This window comes from Mastigoproctus giganteus, chromosome 6, assembly GCF_048544385.1.
Source record: "Mastigoproctus giganteus isolate SK-2022 chromosome 6, ASM4854438v1, whole genome shotgun sequence".
NCBI classification, from domain to species: Eukaryota; Metazoa; Arthropoda; class Arachnida; order Uropygi; family Thelyphonidae; genus Mastigoproctus; species Mastigoproctus giganteus.
In genome coordinates, this window is record NC_143580.1 from 80,772,473 (window position 1) to 80,794,144 (window position 21,672).

Below are 21,672 nucleotides of genomic sequence, written 5' to 3' on the forward strand. Positions count from 1 at the left end.
TGGAATCGCTCCTGATCCAATGATGTTCTCATAATTAGTCTCAATGGTTCAATGCACTCACTTTCTGCCTCCCTTAAAATTATAGGGTATATGCCATCAACCTCAGGAGCCTTACTCACCTATAGGCTCAAGTTTTTTCATTAAATATCATGTGAAATTTCAACATCATTAATTCCATATTTTTCAACTTCACACCCATAGTTTCTCATTGACATAAAGGGTTTTTCTTCTGTAAATATCAATGCAAAGTAACTGTTGAGTTCATCTGCAACATCAGTTGGAGTAGCTAATATTCTCCTGCGTACATTACATAAGGGTCCAATCTGGTTTTACTTTCCCTTCTTTGCATTTGTATATGTGAAGAATTCCTTTATCCCCACTATTTACTCTCCTTGCCAGCAGATTTTCTCATAATCTGCCTTTGCCAGCATAACCTTTTCTGTGGCACTATTACAGGTCAATTTGTAACTGTTACAGGCTTCAGTACTTTTTATTTCTCTTTTCCATGCTGTCTTTTTCTGCTCAAGTAATCTGGCAACTTCATTATTCATCCAAATTGGAATCCTCATGGAGTAATTTTTTAATGGTATATATGCATTCAAGTCTTCTGTAATTAATGTTTTAAAGGTATACCATAATTCAATTGTATTTGCCCTGTGTGAGATATCTATGCAGTTAATATATGCCATGTAGCACCTTCAGCCGTCACAATTTCCTTTCCTGAAATTACGCCGATGAGCCAAAACATTATGACCACCTACCTAATATGATGTTGGTCCTCCACGTGCAGCCAAAATAGCTTGTACTCGGCGAGGCATGGACGCTACAAGATTTCTAAATGTGGTATCTGGTACCATCACGTAACTAGCAGATCCTTTAACTTCTGTAAGGTTTGTGATTGTGACACCGCAGATAGGAGTTGCTGTTCCAACACAAACATTGATGTCTGTGGAATTTGGAGGCCAGGGCAATACCTGGAAATCTTTGTCATGTTCCTCGAACAATCCGGGTGGTGTGGCATGGTGCATTATCCTGCTGAAAGATGGAACTGCCAGAGGAGAAGATCATTGCCATGAAAGGGTGTACCTGGTCAGTAATGATGTTTAGGTAGGTGGTAGGTGTCAGAGTGCCCAGCACATGGATGACTGGACCCAGGGTATCCCAGCAGAACATCTCCCAAAGCATGAGACTGCAAAAACCGGCTTGTTTTCGTCCCACAGTGCATCCAGGCACCATCACTTCCCCAGGTAAACAATGCACACGTACCCAGCCATCTACAGGTGCAACAGGAAAGGTGATTGATCGAACCAGATGACCTTCTTCCAATCACTCAAGGTCCAGTTTCGATGCTCGTGTGCCCATTGTAGGCACTCTCACCTGTGAATCGTGGTTAGCATGGGAACGCGGAGCGGCCTGCGGCTACACACCCCAATTTTCAGCAGTGTTCGATGTACTGTGTGTTGTGACACAATACTCCCATCACCAGCATTCCAATTACCGGTGAGTTGCACCACAGTCGCCCTTCTGTTGCCACGTACCATCCGGGAGAGGCTTCACTCACCTCGAGCGTTGATGAGCTGTGTTCATCCAACGCCTCACCAGTGGTTTGTGGGTTTTTCCTCCTCGGATCACTCTCCATAGATACTAACCATGGCTGACCATGAGCACCTCGCCAGCCGTGCCATTTCAGATATGCTCTGACCCAGTCATGTGGCCATTACAATTTGGCCTTTGTCAGACTCTTAAGTCCGCTGCCTTTCCCATCTGAAAAACAAGAGTAACACTGATTAACGGAATTCAGTATCAGGGGTTTTTTATACCGTGCTTTAACCTGCACACGCTCCATAGTTCACCTGCAGTTGCTTCGATTTGCATAATGACTCCCTGGTCATAATGTTTTGTTTGTCTCCTTGGTGCATAACCCATTCCTTTGCTTTTGACTACTGTTGCCGCTCTCTTCATCATCCACCAAAGAACTCCGTGATCACTTCCTACTACTGGTTCCTGTACTGTTAGTCCAGTTATGTTATCTGGTTCATGGCAGAATAAGTTATATAATGGTAATTACATCAATATGTATGGATGAACTGGTAATTCTCTAAAGTTCTTTTATGCTGAATAACATATTTACATTAGGTATATGGCACCTCTAGGCCACATTAACTGTTGGTGCCCCCTCCTGACGATGTGAAGATTTTCATTTTTAGAATGATTAATTTTAACAATTTGTGCCAAAGTTTAGGGTGAGTTGGCACCCCCCTAGGCCATTGCCTACTTGGCTTTACCCTAAAGTCGGCCCTGAATGTAAAATAACACATTAACATTGTGTGTGGTCACACAAAACCTACAAGGTTTTCACTTTAGTAAAGCATTGCATTTTGTCAATTACATTCCATAGATGTTTTCCTGTTAAAATATTTTGCTGACATGTATGTGTCTTAATAACGTCAGCATTCATAAAGTGGTAAAAACTGAAGAGACAAATTTCAAAGAAGAGGTTAATGGTTGATTCCTACTTGAAAGAATTTTTCCAAAGGAAAACTTTTTTTTTATTTTTATTATTATTATTTTTTTTTTTTGCTGTTGAATACTAAGGTATAATATTTCAGTTAATATAATGCTAGAATATATAACTAGAATATGTTTCTGATATTAAATTGCCAGTTTTGATTATTTTGGACTCTTATATAAAAGATTGTAATATGATTGATTATGCAAGTTTGAATGAAAATAAATATAGTTGGGTTGGAGACTGAGTCAATTATTGATTTTATAAATGGGGTGAAACTGAATCTTAATACATAAAATACGTCACATGCAGTACAACTTTTACAAAAAAACCCCCAAAATTTGGTGATAGAAAGTTTGATGAGGTAAATAGTTTAACCAGCTGTAACCAACTGGCAGCTGTAGTCTGTTCAATCTAACTTTCATCCCAATATAAACAAATATAGTGAATGTCTTATTGTGATCACTTTGGCACTCAAAGTGATAACAATAAGCACTTGATGACAAAAGCTGAAGAAAGAAGAATGCAGCTATTCAGCATTGTTAATTGATGCAGAATGGAAATGTATACATAAAAAGGTGGAAGTAGACAGAAAGAAAACATTAAAATCAATCAAGGTAAAATACTTTAATTCAAATGTCCACTCTTCCTTCCAGAAAATCATCAATAAAAATAGAACCATCTGTTTCTGGAAATCCATACAAACTCTTAAAAACAAAGAGAATATTAAAATCAAGAATCAAAAATAAAAGCAGTGAGATTGGTAGGAGTACAGATACAGTACCTTCTTTCGTGGAGTAACAACAGTGATAACCATACGAACTGTATGAAGAAACAGCAGTAAGTAGCCATGTAATGTGTCAGAGTTCAAGAACAAATCGGGATGTTATACAGGGTATTCCATAATGAATTGCACTTTGGAAAAAATCATAATGAAAAAAATATGTATTTTAAAAAACAATTTATTTATGAAAGATATTCTACACTTAATGGAAAATTATTTTCTAAAAATCAGATCATTGAGATGACGTCCCTCATAATGATGGCACTCTTCAAACCTAACCCTCGAATTTTCAAAGACGCGCTGACACATTGCCGACAGAATGCTTGCGATTTTGTGGCAGATGTTTTCTTTAAATTGTTCTTTTGTTGTTGGATTATTGGAGTAAACACGAATCTTGAGGTATCCCCACAAACAAAAATCAAGTGGGGATAAATCAGGACTTCTTGGAGGCCAGTTGATGTCACCTCTACATGAAATGAGTTTTTCTGGAAACAGTTTGCGAACCACAGGTAATGTTGCATTTGATGTGTGACAAGTCACCCCAGGATACAATACCAGGAAGAACCATGTCCTGGAAATTCCTGTAATTGTGGGGTCAGAAATATCTCATCATTTGAACATAGCGCTGAGGATTAACCGATTACAGCACAGCCGCGCAAGTCCTCAAAGAAGCTTCTGGAATAACTGGCCGGTACGGCCAGTTATTCCAGAAGCTGACATTTCAGCCCAGACAGTAATTTAGGGCAGTGCAGTGTTCTCTGGTATTTCAGTCTTGGATTATTCTCACTCCAATAATGACAGTTTTGTTTGTTTATGTGTCCGTTCAAATGAAAATGAGCCTCATCAGAGAACAAGATGCCAAATTCGGTAAATCTTTTGAACCTTTCATTGGTGTAATTTTACCCTTGCAACGAAGTCAGACTCTTTTAAATCTTGAAACAGTTGGATTTTGTAAGGGTGCAGAGTCAAATCTTTCTTCAATATTTGGTTTACAGTTGTTTGGTGAAAGTTTAATTCTGCAGCACGCTTCCGAACTGATTGGCTTGGATTTTCGCATATTGAAACGTTTACGCATTCCACATTCTCATCACTTCTTGAAGTTCTTCGATGGCCTGATGGTCATTGATTTATTGTTGAACTGGTTTCTTTGAATCTCTTGACCCATGATTTGATCAGATTTACACTTGAACTTTCACTAATGTCATGTAAATTGTAGTGATCACAAAATCGACGTCTAACAGTAATGATCAAATTATTGTTTTGGTTTAAATGTATGTACACAAAACACGTGCGCTGGTCCCATGAAACGATCCGTTGCTGCTAAATTTCCGAGAACTGGTCTAATGGTAGGGACTAGCCTTGCACTTGCATGTTTGTAAACTGTGATAAGGCAAAAAAGCAATAACATAAACCCAAGCGCTGGTTACAGTAAACATAATTTTTTCAATGTATTTGCATATATCTGATCTGGACTTCATGAAAGATAACATTATCCACGATCATGATAAGCAGCATGCACTGTCATTGAGTAAAGCTCTCATTGGTCAGTTACATTGGTCAGCACCTGACCAATGAGAGAGCTTTATCTAATGACATGTATTTGTTTTTGTTAGGATAAAAGTTAGAATGAACAGAGTTAGACATCATAGGGAGGAGCTAATTGAGAATGAAGAAGCTGTATTCTTATTGATGGGAGAGACAGGAACCATAAGGCACAAATATAAAAATCATAATGAGTAAGAGACAGCTAGATGTAATGAAAGTATATCTTCAGGCAGTGTGTTGTAGATCATTGTACAAAATTACATGAAAATATGGCTGTGGCAGAAAGTTTGGTAAATTTTAAAGTGGAATTGTATAGTTGCTTTTTGGTTAAACTGTGAGGGTTTTTTTTTTTTTTTTTTTTGTTGTTGTTGGCAGATGCAAAAAAAAAAAGTGTGCTTCCTTGTATTGTTTAATGATTGTAATACTAAAACACCTAAGTTTAATTACAGAATTAAAGATAAAATCAGCACCTTAGCAGCCACATATATGAACCTACTGCCATTGCTGTCAATCACTGTTCTTGTTAATTAGTTCCTTGAAGTTCCTTTTTATATTCATTAGTTTATTTTACTTTTCATTAGTTCCTTTTCATATGTTCAGTTCCATGGAGCTGTTGCACCTCTTATGTTACCATATGACTTTCCACCAAATTAGGGGGAAGCGTGAAAGTTATTGGTATATTTTTTAATTTTTTTTAAAATAGAACTTTTGAATTAAGATAAACCTCAGTATTTCTTTTCTTGAATCAATAAAAGAAGAAAAGTAAATTTTATAACTTAATGCTACAGTTTCCTTTCTCTATTAAATTATTAACTTTTAGAGCTCTTTACTCTCCCATAACACCTGATGGAAATGGAGATATTACAGAAGGTATAAATCAGTTGCCAGCCCTTAAACCTCCATTTATACCTCAACCAGGAGAATATTTTGATGTCCATGTCACTGTTGCTGCCACTCCACATAATTTTACTGTGAGTATTTGCATTTTATATCTATATTTTTATGTATTTAAACATTGTGAAATAAAATTCCAGGAATCAACATCGTGTTACAACTTTTCATCATTTGTGTCTATCATTAATCATAATCTGTCACCAATTATGGATTTCCTTTAATTTTCTATGAAATATGCTATAGCAGTTCTAACATTTCAGATGAGTTATCAGTAATGTGAAAAAAATGTGGCTGGATTACATGGAATCTGCCATATGGTCCATATTAAACATAAATTCTTCAACGGATTAATTAGAAATTCACCCATTCATAAAAAGCAATAAATGATTAATAGATACCGATGATCTTGGTCATTTGTTTTGTGTGCATCTGCTTGTGTTGGATAGAGAAGCTTAAACAAGAAACTTATATAGCATGGAAAGGGCTAGGTAACTGGAGGGTTTTGAGGTGAGGGGGGGGGTAGATATTAATATTGTTATATAACACTTTCTTACCTTTTTTTTGCATGTGGTCCTGATTTCTGGAAATTTTACTTGGTACTGAATTAACACTTACATCTTAAACTTCCATTCTACAATTGACAAGTGTTTTTACTGAGCAAGGAATTTTCTTTAATAGGTAGTGGTTCTCACTGTTTCACTAATCCTACTGTTTAGGTTTGCTGTTGTTGTGGTATGACTATAAGGAGCTGAGTTATATCTTACCAAGTTTAGCCTTTAAAACAGCTGGAATTTACTGTTTGTAACATGGTTTAGTGTTTCCTTTTTTCCTGTCTTAGTAACTATACCATGTCTGTTCCTATTGTAGTATTTTAATTTTAGATATGGACATAACAGTAAATCCCCCCCCCCCAAATTTTAGTTTCCTTCCATTTCAGTTTCTGTTCTATTTTATTTGAATGTCCATGATCATTTGGTTCTTCAGTAAGCTTTTATGAATTCTGTCATTTTGTTTACATTAATTAATTAATCATTTGATTTTAATTTTAGTTATGTTAAATCTATTAAGATTTAGTTAAATATTTATATTCGCATTTGGTTTAGGCCTATCGATTGACTGTGTTCGTGTTTAAATTAGCATTTTAGTTTTTTATATTTGATTTTTCCACCTAGAGAGGGCAGTGGCCATAACACTGTTTCTTAAGTTTGAGTATATTTCTTATTCACTACCTGGTCCAGACTGTATAGGAACATCCACCGACCTACCAGTTGAAATTAAGAAACGATGACTGAAATTATGATCCTTTTTTGAGCTTACAGGCACTGATTTCCTCTTGAAGACATAGTGCTTGTGAGCTTCCAGTTCTATGTATTATTCATTTAGAAAAAAAAAGTAGTGTTCATTATTTGGTGTGTGTCTGTGGAATACATCTCCTTGGGTTGGAAGTTATGCATCGACACTGCCAGAGGTAAATGTTGCTTTGTTTTGTAGCCAAATTATTATTATTATTTTATTTTTTTAAATAGCCAAATGGCTAAACAGGTTAATAAATCTTTCGACTCTTAACATAACTCCTCATCAGTATTTTGATCCTAATTCAACAGCACATAGAAGATCTTTGTCTCTACCATGCCAAGCAAAAAGACATGGATGCAAGTCCAACTACAGTCCAACTTTTAGTCACGTTACGTTCACTGACAGACAAACTATTAAAGAAATTTACTCTCTGATTCAGAAATGTATGAAAATTGGCAGTCCTCCTAATACAGTATGCAGATTAAGATCTAGTGACCTACCAGTTGAAATTAAGAAATATTTATATATCTGAAAATCATTTATATATTGAAAATCATCATTTGATGGAATTTCAGCAAAACTTCAAAGGAATGGTTGGAGAGAGAGAGAGAGAGGGGCATTATAGCCAAAGTAGCTTATGCGCCATCAAACCTCCATATCAACAAGAGAGAGAGAGAGAGAGAAGGACCTTCGAAATATTTCAGAAGAAATGTATCAACATTTCTTGATCAAAATGCAAAGTAACTTTTTAATGACTGTTCCTTTTGCTGTAAAAAAGAAATAAGCATTAAAAAAAGAAAATACCAAATCTGACAGACAGTCATGTTTGTTCTTACTTAATAAATCCCATCAGATTAGTATTAGTAGAGACATGTGATGCAAGAAAGCAAGCTTATGCAGCATTAGACAAAAAAAAAAAAACCTTCCCATTTCACCCATCCATTTGTTCCAAATGTTTGTCTAGTTCTTTCTAGAATTTATTTAAGCTGTCAACTTCCACAACGACAGATGGTAGTTTGTTCCAGCAATCAACTACACTGGCTAAAGGAAAATTTCTGCACATTTATTTGACAACTATCTTTCCTCAATTTCAGTTTAGGTCCCCTCAGGTTTGTATTCTGAGCAAGAAGGAGAATCCATTCAAGCCCTTATACACCTCAATCAGACTGCCATGCAGGTGCCTAGTCTCCAGATGCTGCAATTTGCAGAACTTAAGCCTTTCTTCGTAACAAAACCCCTTTGTTCCCCTCACCAGTCTTGTTGCCCTTCTCTGTACTCATTCTAGCAACTCAACATCCTTCCTAAAATGAGGCTTCCAGATCTGTACACAGTACTCAAGGCAGGGCCTGACAATTGCCTTATACAAGGGGATAATCACATCCTTATTCCTTCTCGCAAAATTCCTGTATATAATTGACAAGATCCCCATGACCTACTCTGGCAGCCTGTCTGCACTGCTCAGGAAACCTCATATCTGACTGCACAATTACTCCCAGGTCTCTTTCATTCTCCGCTACCCTGAGTGTAACACCACATAGTTGGTACATTTCGCTGGGGTTACTGCTACCCATATGCAGTATTTTGCATTTGTCAATGTTAAACTTTAGTTGTCACTTCAGCCCATCTGCACAACTTTTCCAGATCCTGTTGCAGCAGCAGCATAATGTCATTACTGTTATTAACAACCCTCACAACCTTTGTATATTCTGCAAACTTTGACATTAAGCATGATATGCCTTCATCAATATCATTTATAAATATACAAAACAACAATGGGCCCAATACCGAACCCTCAGGGACACCACTAATAACATTAGTTCACGAAGAGCAGTTTCCATCAATTACCATTCTCTGTCTTCTCCCACTCAACCATCCTTTTATCCATTGTTGCAACTTGCGCTAAATTCCCTAAGCTCCAATTTGTACAGTAGTCTTCCAAGTATATAATATCAAAATTACTTTTTGCATCCAATTCCTTTGTGACCACGTCATAGTATCCAATCAGATTGATCAGACAAGACTCCCTTAACAAACCCATGCTGTGTCTGAATTATTACTGCTGTCTTGTCTAGATGATCCTGCAATGCTTATTTAACCAGTGACTCCATTATTTTCCCTGGAACAGAAGTCAAACTGACAGGTCTGTAATTACTTTTGCATACATTTGCTTTCTTGCATCACATGCCACTACTACTACTACTACTACTACTTATGTCACCCTTTGATCCCCCTTTGTTAATTGGAGATACATTTGCACATCTCTAGTCTATGGGGCCTTCCCCCGAGTCCAAGGATGCTCTTATAATTATCGCTAAGGGTTTGCTTACTTCCTTTGCCACCTCCTTGAATATAACTGGATAGATCCCATCCACCCCAGTTTCCTTTCTTATGTTTAACTTCAACAATTTCTCCTCCACTTTGCTCTCAGGTATTACAAATCATTTAACTCCTGTTAGAGTTTGATAAACATCTGGTCCTCTCCACCTTGAATAACTCCTCATGTATGAATGTAGATGCAAAATAGTCATTTATTTTGGCTGCCCTCTGAGAAAGATCATCTACAGCTCTCACGCTGATATCAAGTGGACTGATCTGATTCATCCCCATCATTTTAGAATTTATATAAGTAAAGAAGATCCATCTCCTTCCTATAATCACGGCTCCAGCTCTGTATGCAGTAATCAAGATGTGGCCTAAACATTGCCTTATACTATAGGATAATCACCTCCTTATTCCTGATACCAAAATTCCAATATATCATTGGCAAAATCTCATAAGTTATTTTATCTTTTTCATTCTTCACTACCCTGAGTGTGGTACTACATATTTGCTACATTAACACCTGACACGTTGGTATGTGTTTTATTTTATTTACTTCAATTAAGTCTAAGTTCAAAAAAGGACTTTAGCAGTTATTTTAGTAAGAGCCTCAATATGATGTTTGGAGTTAGAGTATTAAGTGAAAACTTAGGAATCATATTCATGGATAATGGTTTATTAGCCAATATACCATTAAGAAAAGAATAGATTTTTTTAAATTTTTCGAAGATATCGAACACAATAGATTTTTCGAAGGCTTCCATAGCTGAGTGGTCAGGAGCGGGAGTGCAGTAGCACACACTCTTTGAGTAGACCAGGGTTCAAGCCCCTTACTGCTAAATACGGTCGCTCTCCCAACCCGCACTAGACCAGCATGGCAGATTATAGTCCATTTCCCTCAGCATGAATTGTTGAGGAGGCTTCCATCCTGCAGTAGTTTGATAATGGCTACAGTTTACCTTTTTTTTATATATAAGTAAAGAGGCCTTTGCTGTTTTTGTTTGCATCCATTGTCAAAGATTTTTCATAATCTGCCTTCACTTGCCTAACCTCCTTTGTGACTTGATTACAGATTTTATATATGCCATAGGCATATGTGTCGCCTGATAATTTATGTGCATCCCATGCATTTTTCTTCCCTGCCACGAGTCTCATTAGTTCATCTGACATCCATTTGGGCCTAAACCTAGAACAGTATTTCTTAGTTGTAACAAAAAGCCTAGTAGCTTCCAAGATTACCTCCTTGAATGCTTCCCATTTAGAATTTGCTGTTGGTAACATCATCAGTTGGTGCCACTGTATAGAGCTTAAAAATCTCTGAAACCACTGTAGTCACCTTTACAAAAGCAATAAACACTTCCCTTTGCCCCTGATGGTAGTTACATCTTTAAGAAAATCCCACATCAGTATACTGTGATCACTGCCACCTAGTGGGTCCTCTATCTGTAAATTCTTAATGTATGAATAATCACTGATGATAATCAGATCAAGAGTGTTACTCCGTCTGGTTACCTCTCTAGCATGTGCTCTAGAAAACAATCATCCAATAAATCCAAATAAACCTTGTTAGTGCACGAGAGTCCAATCCACAAGTTCCACTCAATATCTGTGAACATCCTTAATATCATGAACTTTCTACTGAGGAAGTGGCTCAACCAAGCCAAAATTAGCAAAGTGCAATACTGGAACCTCCATGCCACTGGGGCTGCTTCTATGGGCTACCAAAAATCCATAAACCGGACATCCCCTTGTGCCCCATCATTTCAGGCACAGGCACTCCCACCCACGAATTGACATGCTTCATTTCCAGCCTCATCAAGTTGCTGGTAGGACGGACAGACTTCACAATCCAATCCAGCCAGGAACTCGTACAATCCTTAAAGAACCACAGCATCAATGACCAAAACCTCATATCCTACAATGTCACCTCCTTATACACGTGCATCCTCATCTCTTGTGCAATAGATTGTTTGCCATCGACTGGAAGGTGACACCACACCTTATGCAATAGGACTAAACTTTCCGTATTGGATATCTGTGAAGCAACACAGCTATGCCTCAACCATTCCATCTTCATATTCGAGAGCACTAAATATAAACAAATCCAAGGCCTTGCCATGGGCTTTCCCATCAGTCCTCACCTTGGAAATCTGGTCATGGAATATATCTACACTCTAGCGTAGATGTATGGATGATATCCTCACCATACTCCCCCCAAGGCTACAAAATGACATTTCTAGGCTATCTCAACATCAAATTACCTTTTTTAAAATTCACGATTGAAACCGAGAAGGGCCAGGCCCTTCCATTTTTTTTTTCATGTGGTTAAAAAGAAAGGGTTCACAGGTCACATCATTATATCAGAAATCTACATGTGCCAGACAAGATACCAACTACCGTTTCTGTCATTCCAATGCACAACGTCCTAGCATCACCCGTTCACTAATGAACAGGGCTTGGACACATTGCTCCAATGCTACCGGCACACACAAATAAATACATAGGGTCAAGTTGGACCTCAGAAAATGCAGTTACCCTGAGCAGACCCTCAACTATGGATATAATGCCGTCAGAGCACCAGGCAGTTCATGAGACACCTGACACATTCGGTTTCACAGGCGTCACCCGCATCCCATTTTACCCTGCTCTAGCACACGGTATAACCAGAATCCTTTGCAGCTACAACCTCACCATTCAAACACCTGGAATGAAACTCCAATCTACATACCCCCTCTGAAGTGGAGCTAGAACATTTACCGCATACCATGCCGGTACTGCAACTCAAGCTATATCAGAGAGGCCATCCATTGTTTGGAAGACCAGTTGACCACTAAAGCTGAATTTACCCATTCAGCGCTAGCTGCTCACTATTGGAAGGAGAGCCATGATATCACACCCATGGATGCAAAGATCATATGCTTCTCTCACAATTTCAGGATCTGCCGTTGGCTGGAATCAGCACACATCAGTGTCACTGGGAATATGATCAACAGGCACCATGGCACCCATATGCATCCAATCTTTGAGTCTCTCATAGTCCACGAGCTCAGCTGCCGCTTATGACGGCAGTCATCCATCTCAACCTTCTCCTGACCTCTCTCTTCCTTGCCCACGTCACAGTTCGCAACTACTCATAAACAACTCTCCCCTCCTCCATGACTTTGCATACTTACGTACTCGAAGGTCAGCTACAGCACATAAAAATAACTGCTTGCCAGTGCTCAGTTAGTTGAAAAAGGCTACATAGAGTAGCCGAAAGCTTCTATGTATGTTCTGTATTTGCTAAATTTAATATATGTTATCTCCTAAATATCTGTGCCTTGTGTCAGTTTTTTATGTGTTACGGTGTTTACTCTCTCGCTTACTAATTAAGTTCTTTTCACTTAGTAGGTGCAAGCAAGAAATCACTGACTCAACAAACTGTGTCTATGTCACACCAAACTGACTCAACATTGCACTGTCCATCTATGTCCACTGGATGCATTTCCTTAGATTTAGTTTTTCTTAACTAACAGCAATACCTCTCCTTCCTTCCTATCCTTTCTGTACACATTGTACTCCCCAAATTCCAATTCTGCATTCCTTATATCTGTGTGACACCACATCTCTGATATCCCAACAATATCCACCTTTGATGTCTTGACCAGCACTTCAAATTTATCAAATTTATTTACTATATTCCTAGCATTGGTGTACATGCAAGTATACATGCACCTGTTCTTAATCTTAGTTACTCTAACACAGCTCATGTATTTACTTGTTTCATGACTCCCAACAGTTACTGAAATCCCCAGCAACTTGCTTTCTGGGCTGAGATGTTTTAACTCCTGAAAATTTGGATATTTACATGTATTCAGCTGATAATTTATTTATCTGCTTTTGTCTAAGATAAGGCTCAAAATCCCTTACAGGAATTTAAATTTATTCTTGTTCAGATTTCATCTAAAAAATTTGCTAGTCGGTATCATATTGACCCTTTAGTACAAAGAGAAGCGAGTCACATGGAAACATTATTTCACCAATGCTTTTTGTATGATATCCCACGAACGGCTGTTGTATAAATTTGAGCAAATTGGGTACCAATAAAATCATCCTTTGTTAGATCAAGTGTAGGAAGGAGGAGATCCCTAGGGATCGCCACTTGCTACACTTGATCTGACAAAGGGGCCAGTTCGATCTCTCACATCCTTAATGATATTGATGAGGGAGTGCAGAGTAACTTGTCAAAGATTGCTAATGATTTAAAAGTAGGTAGGGTAGAAAAAGTTTTCGTTTATGATTCAGTCAGACATGGAAAATGCCAAGTGCCTTCCCAAGTAGGGAAAAGGAGGTAATTGTCCTTGTGTATAAAATAATGGTGAGACCACATTTAGAATATTGTGTTTGGATCTGGAGGCTACACTTGAAAAATTTGATGAATTTGAAGTGCTGGTCAAGACATCAAATTCAGATATTGTTGGGATATCAGAGATGTGGTGTCACACTTCTTGAAAGGATTCAAAGGTTGGCTGCATGTGCTAATTGATGCCCATATAAAAAATGCTTAGAAAGTTTAGATTGTAGAGCTTGGCAACTATATAACTTAGGGGAAAGCTTGGCAGCTAAGTATCTTTGGAACCTATGTACCTTCCTTATTGAGGTACATAAGGTCCTAAAGGGAATCATTAAATTGAATGTGGAAGGTATATTTTCACTGGAAGAAGAGAGAAGAACCAGAAATCACAAGTATATAATTTTGGGAGGTAACAGAAGGCTGTATCTCATGAAGTTTACTTTTAGGCAGCGTGTTGTAGATGCCACAGCGATCAGGCAGGGAGTTTGATAAAATTCAGAGCAGAATTGGAAATGGTAAGGTATGAGAGACTGATAGAGATGCCCCCCCCCCTCAATTTTGGCAGATACAGTAAAAGTCAACTTCCTTGCATCGTTTAGCCTTTATAATACTAACCCTGTCAAGTAAGTTTTCTGAACATGTTTGTGTACCAGGTATTGAGTTTCCAATAGCTGTGGTTGACTTTTTGATGCAATTTCAAATTTTGTATATAAATGCTTTTAAAATATTAATTTTGAATTGATTTTCCAGTATTACAGGAAAATTTTTGTAGAATATCAAATAGATTTTTTTTTTAATATTAAAAAAAAAAAAAAACTTTTGATGTAGTAATTTTCTATTTTAATTTTCTTTTTTTATTTTTGATGTAGTAATTTTTTATATAGTTATTTATATCACTTGATTCAATTTTATCAAAATCTGGATTAAAGAATTTCTGCAATTTTGAGTTGCACATTGAACAAATGATGCCAACAGGTGTGATCTCTTCCTCTTTAAATTTCCAAACATGTTTTCATGCCACCTGTTAGTTGAATAGATAAGAGATGGCAGAACAAACTGGAAAAGCTTCAAGTCAGTTCTTATTTTTATGGACACATTGTTTGAAGCAATTCAAAATCTAGAGCTAAATGTATCCTTCCTGAAGCCCACACATAAAAAAATATATATAGTGGTCAGTGTTCCCTCATACAAGGGTTAAACAGGACATTACACTTCTTCCAGCAAAAAACTATCCTCCCCCATTCTCTATGACTCTTTAAGTATGTCCCCATAATGCTTCCTTGTCTTCCCCACTTCTATTATCATTCAACATAAGGTCCTGTCCTATGTCAGTTAAGTCCTCCTTTTATGGCTTGTTATACTCACATTATAGCTGCACACTACCTTGAAAATGTAACAAACCTCTTCTCAAATTTTGAATTTAAGAATTTTCTTGAATTAATAAACTAATTAAAAAATCTATTCTTTTCTTAATGGTATATTGGCTAATAAACCATTATCCATGGATATGATTCCCTCAGTTTTCACTTAATACTCTTTAACTTCAAACATCATATTGGCTCTTACTAAAATAACTGCTGAAGTCCTTTTTGAACTTAGACTTAATTGAAGTAAATAAAATAAAACACATACCAACGTGTCAAGTGTTAATATAGCAAATATGTGGTACCATGCTCAGGTAGTGTAGAATGAAAAATATAAAATAACTTGTGAGATTCTGCCAATGATATATGGGAATTTTGCCATCAGGAATAAGGTGGTGATTATCCTATAGTATAGATGGGTGCAAGGCCACATCTTGATTCCTGCATACAGAGCTGGAGCCCTGATTTTAGGAAGGACATGGATCTGTTGGAATAGATGCAGAAAAGAGCAACAAGACTAGTGAGAGGAACAAAAGGATACTCGTACCAGGAAAGGTTTAAATTCTGCAAACTGCAACAGCTGGAGAATATGCACTTGTGAGGAGATCTGACTGAGGTGTTTAAGGCTTTGAATGGATTGAGCAAACTCAGTGTTGATGGAATGCTTCCTCTTTGCCCAGACTACACACACATCAATGTTCTCCCAAGAAAATTTTGTCAGCTGAGTGGCATTGTGAAGTAGCCAGGTGGGGAAGTTTAATACTTTGCAGTATTATAATATTTTCTGTTATTTATAAATGTGACTTAAGCAATCCAGAGCAAGAATTAATTGCATAATTTAACATTATGCTCCTGTCACATTGACCTCGATTGCATAGTGTGTTCGAATTAATATTTATCGATCAGTGAACAGACCATACGATACCGTGAGAATCACTTAAATCTTACCCAGGTGGTCAGTTAAATTCACTGGGCGGTGTGCCCATTCGATTAGTCCTGGGGAGAACACTGCACATGAGGGGCCATAAATTCAAACTAATGGGTGGTCAATTGTTTAGCATTAGCATTAGTAGAGGCATTTGATGCAAGAAAGCAAGCTTATGCAGCATCAGCCAAAAAAAAAAAAAAAACCCACTTCCACTTCACCCCTCTGTTCGTTCAAAATACCTGTCCAGCTGAGCCTTAAACTTATTTAGGCTATCAACTTCCACGACAAGGGATGGAAGTCTGTTCCACCAACCAACCACCTGCTGGCTAAAGGCAAATTTCCGCACGTCTATCCTACATCTGTCTTTCCTCAATTTGAATTTATGCCCTCTCAGGTGATTATTCTGAGCGAGAGGAAGATTCCCATCAGCATTGAGCATGCTCAAACCATTCAAGGCCTTATACACCTCTATCAGATCACCTCGCTGGTGCCTAGTCTCCAGACACTGTAATTTGCAAAACTTAAGCCTTTCTTCGTAAGAGCACCCCTTTGTTCCGTTCACTAATCTTGTTGCCCTTCTCTGTACTCGTTCCAGCAGCTCTACATCCTTCTTGAAATGAGGCCTCCAGACCTGTATACAGTACTCTAGGTGTGGCCTGACCATTGCCTTATACAAGGGAATAATCACCTCCTTATCCCTGCTAGAAAAATTCCTATATATCATTGACAATACACCATGAGCTACTCTTGCAGCCCATCTGCACTGCTCAGAGAACTTCATATCTGCCTGCACAACCACCCCCAGGTCCCTTTCATTCTCTACCACTGTCAGTGTAGTACCACAGAGTTGATACGTTGCTCTGGGGTTGCTGTTTCCCATGTGTAGTACTTTACATTTGTCAATGTTAAACTTCATTTGCCACCTCTCAGCCCATCTGCTCAACCTTTCCAGATCCTGTTGCAGCAGGATAGTGTCAGTAGTGTCCTTGACAACCCTGCCTACCTTTGTATCGTCTGCAAACTTCGACATTAAGCTTGATATACCCTCATCAATATCATTTATGAATACAGAAAACAATAATGGACCCAATACTGAGCCCTGAGGGACTCCACTAATAACATTAGTGGAGTCCACAACTGGCAGAGCTACAACACAACTGGCAGAGCTACAAGACGACATCACAGTGCTACACAAAGAAAACAAGGAGATGAAATTTATACTCCTTGATATCTATAATAAGATCGAACTGAGTAAGCTAGCAGTTCCGAGCAAACTCACTAACCTTCTGAACTCAGACGAACTTCGTAGATTATATAAAAATTATCCAAAGGCCATTACAGTATCAGTCTGCCACGAATGTAGCAAAAAATCAATCTCCAGTCCTCCATCAGAAGCTCCAGGTAGGAACGAATCTGAAAAACGGCTAAACATAGGATTTCGTCGAGCGCCATCTCCTCACTCCAGCCAGCTTCTAAAAACAGATGGGAAAGGACAAAAACCATCCACAAAAGCGCATCATTCACGTGCGCTCAAGAAGAACCTGAAAAGGGCAACTGATATTAATCACCACTCAACAAATGAGAGGTTTCCACAATTACAGAAGCAGGCTCCACCTACGGTCAATGGCACCGCATGCATAAACTCTCTTACTTGCAATAACGAATTCTCTACCTCTATGCCAATGAGGCAAAAGTCATCATTTCCACCTTCATACCCAACTCTTGGCAATGCCTGTCCTGTCATACCTCATTCGCAATTCTCATATTCACAAGGCCTGGGATTAAGTGTCGGAGCGAATTCAATATTCGAACCAGCGGATTCCTCCACATTACAATTTCCACTCCCAGTTCACCCCACTGCATATCCATCCTATCCTATGCAACCAGAGGAAAGTACAAGTAGGAACCTCAGAGTGAGCCAACGAACAAGTACGGCTTCACGTGAATGGCTTCGAATTGGCACATCGACCAACTCCAAACTGCAGCCTTCCCACACACCTCCCAGACGCCAGAAGTCCAGATCCTCTAGCGGACTTTTCGTATCTCGCTTAGCCCCAACTACCACAGCAAATCATGTTGCTGAAGTTCTACGTGATCAACTAAACCTTCGACTAAAGGTGCAGCAACTTCACACCAGGAACCCCCGCTGCGCATCGTTCAGGGTTGAATGCGCACAGGACCTGTTCAATTTAATTGGAACCGAATCTATCTGGCCTATTGGCACAATTATTCGACCCTACTATAATAGGAGAACCAGTCACCTTCCCCAACCTCCACTTCTGCACCAAAACCAAGTCTGCAACATCACTACCCACAGCTGACTGGACTTGTTCCCGGACAACTTCCAAAGATCTCAACAGTCCTCCTTTCGTACCACTGCTCTGCCAAACCCCACAGTTAAGGCACCACTCCGCCATGATAAGAGTATCCTGAGTCCCCTAGGTGATGGACCCCATAAAATACCAGTCCATATTTCGTCAGGACGTCGAGCCGTTCGCTTTCGAACACGCCAACTCAGAACACCTCCAATTAGGACGGAAGTTCGTCGAACACCTGTCATCAGGGTCTACTTCCAAAATATCAGGTCCATTAGGAACAAACTAGACTCAGCAGAACAGATCTTTCTCTCCCAGGTCGCTGATGTGGTCTGCCTCGCAGAAACGTGGCTTCAACCTAATCAAGATACACTCTTCTGCTCAGCTATTGCTGGTTACAACATGCTGTCTGCATCCAGGGAGCAATCTAGAGGCGGTGGAGTAGCCATACTGTACAACTCCTCCCTATTCTCATATGAGAATTCGACCTCAACTACAACTGAAGATTTCGAAGCGATTATAGTCTCGCTACGCTTCCACTCCAGCCACATTGATATCGCATCTGTGTATATTCCCCCAGGGCCTACAATTGAAATTATTGAAGATTTGGGGAATTGGCTCTTAAACCATCTTCGTCCGTCTGCACAACGCCTTGTTTATGGTGATTTTAACCTGCCTCCAAACCGACATCACCTCTTTATCAGGCTCTGCGAGTTCTTCAAATCCATCAACATGATACGGGTCAATGAGAACCCCACCAGGGGATTGAACCTACTGGATCTCGCTTTTGCTTCAACACCATGCACAGCTGAGGATGATCCCATCGCATTCTTCCTGTCTGATCACCAGCCCATAGTGTTGACATGGTCATTGCAGGTGCCAAACTTCAACATCCCTGACAACAAAATAGTCAAATACGTTTCAGCACCTAAATACCTTAATCCTCAACTCTGTGTAGAAGCAGCATCTTGCATTCCTTGGGATGTCCTCATTGACTGCGACCTCAGCCTTGCAGTGACACTCCTGTCTGACTGGATTAAATCCGTCACCGACTATGCTGCCACCAAACGAGTAACAGTAACTCCCCGTTCCAGATCGTGGTGGACTGCTGATCTTAACAACAGCTTCAAAATGAAACAAGTCCTACATAAGAAATGGAAGCATACAAATGACAGTAAAGACAGAATCGCCTTTTCCCGTGCCAGGGCCCACTTTAATCGAAAGAAAGCTGACGCAATCCAAGTGAACCTTAACCGCACTTTGAGGAAAGGAAAGCCATTCTATGCTGCCCCACATGGTGGATTCAATCACATGCTTGATCCTCAAGAATGGCTCAAATACATCGCCAGATTTTCAAATACAACCACAGTCCCATCTACAGTTGTCCAGCCTGACTATGAAAACCCTTCAGATGTCCTAGGGACTATCCAGATCATGGAACAGGAGCTCATACGTGCCATCAATTCCCTTCCCACAACAGCCACTGTTGGGGAGGATGGAATTCCACAATTTATGATCAAATGCTTAAGCACATTCATCATAGGCCCTCTTCTCTCGATCTACAACAGATGCCTCGCTGAGCATTATTTTCCACCCCAGTGGAATAAATACAGAGTGTACCCCATCCCCAAAAACCAATTTGCCTCAAACGTCAGCCAGTTCAGACCCATATCAGTTGCCTCTTGTCTGTTAAAAACTCTTGAAAAGGCTTTGCTACCCACAATCACTCAACAAATCCTCCAGACGAAACCACCTGAAATCCATTATGCTATCGCAGGAAAATCATCAATCACTAACTTGGCAGCCACCACAGAACGCATTCTCTCAGCATTCGAACAAAGAGCTGAGCTAGCAACCACATACCTCGACATAAGCGCAGCCTTTGATGCCGTGTCGATTCCGGCCTTGCTCCTCCTACTTAAGGAGAATTTTCACATTCGAGGTGATATGCTGTGCTTTTTGGAATCACTTCTCAGTCACAGAATACTTATTCTCCATCGGCAGCAACATACCCTATCCTGCGACATTACTGCTGGAGTACCGCAGGGGGGTGTCCTGTCTGGTGTCCTGTTCACAGCCATCATCGTGCCCATTATTGCTTCAACGAATGGTCTCCTATGCTATGCCGATGACTTCAAACTGCTGACTCCAATTAACCCTGGCGACGACCCCGCCCAGCTTAGCAACAGGATCAATTCCCAACTTAAGGATCTAGAATTGTACCTGGCAAACTTCAATCTAAAAATCAACCCTCTGAAGTCTGCTCAGGTTATATTCTCCCTTAAATCCATGCCGACAGTACTCAACGTTTCACTCGCAGGGGTACGAATACCAAACGTACCCTCGCACACAGACCTTGGCGTTCTGTTCGACCAAAAGATGTCCTTTGTCCACCAGATCGACAAACTCAGTACCAGATTTTCTCGTCTACGGTGGATCTCAAAGCAGCAGCTGCTACACGTCTGACATCCTGCCACTGTTAAAAGGTTCATCACCTCCACCGTCTACCTTGCCATTCTCTATGGTGCAGAAATATGGGCCTCTGCTGCACATACAAACCTTAAGCGGGTGTACACTGCTGAATACTGGCTACTGAAATGGGCGAATAACAAGCTTCGGCTACCTCCCGCTACCACAACTACCATGATGGCACAAGCACTCGACATCCCGAGGTTGAAGTTCCTGATCGTTGAAAAGAGGCTGGTCTTCACAGCCAAACTCATCTCAGGCCAAATATCATCTCCAAATATTTGGAATGCTTGCTCTTGGAGGATTCCACAGCCAAGCCTAAGGTCGGTACCAGCACTTGTGGCTCACCACAACAGGCTTGTACTCACCGAAAGATTTCTGCCCAAGCAGATGCTCGCTGCCCTCAACCGTGTGGACGCCGACATCGACACCATAATAAGTAAAAAGAAGGACAGACACAAGTTTATCAAAGCTCTTGAAACCTGAATCACTGCCAACTTGTATTTGTTTTTCTTTATTTGTGTTCAGCTCCTTGTTTTTATGATGTATTTGTATTTCTTTTTGCATTTGTAATCTGTATTTTGTAGCCTTTTGTATGTGTTCGCTATATTTTGTAGCCATTTGAATTTGTACTTATGTTATCTATATGTGAACCCCTGGCGCTCGTCGCCGTGATGGGATATTGTGCTGTAAATCTACTTCACAATAAAGATTTATTTATTTATTTATTAGTCCACGACGAGCAGTGTACATTGATTACCACTCTCTGTCTTCTCCCCCTCAGCCACCCCTTTATCCACAGCAGCAATTTGCCTCCAATGCCACACTGCTCCAATTTGTGCAGCAGTCTTCCATGTGCAACAGTATCAAAAGCCTTTCTAAGATCCAAGTATATAATATCAAAGTTATTCCCTGC

The 21,672-nt window shown here is 39.5% G+C and overlaps 1 protein-coding gene across 1 annotated transcript in view; it reads left to right on the forward strand.

The window, feature by feature from the left end:
• Nucleotides 1-21,672, forward strand: part of tapas (tudor domain-containing protein 7 tapas) — a 279,776-nt gene that overhangs the window by 189,887 nt on the left and 68,217 nt on the right. Inside the window, exon 12 of the mRNA XM_090376230.1 lies at nucleotides 5,659-5,809. Coding sequence (XP_090232356.1) covers nucleotides 5,659-5,809 — 151 coding nt within the window. The remainder of the gene's footprint in view (nucleotides 1-5,658; nucleotides 5,810-21,672) is intronic.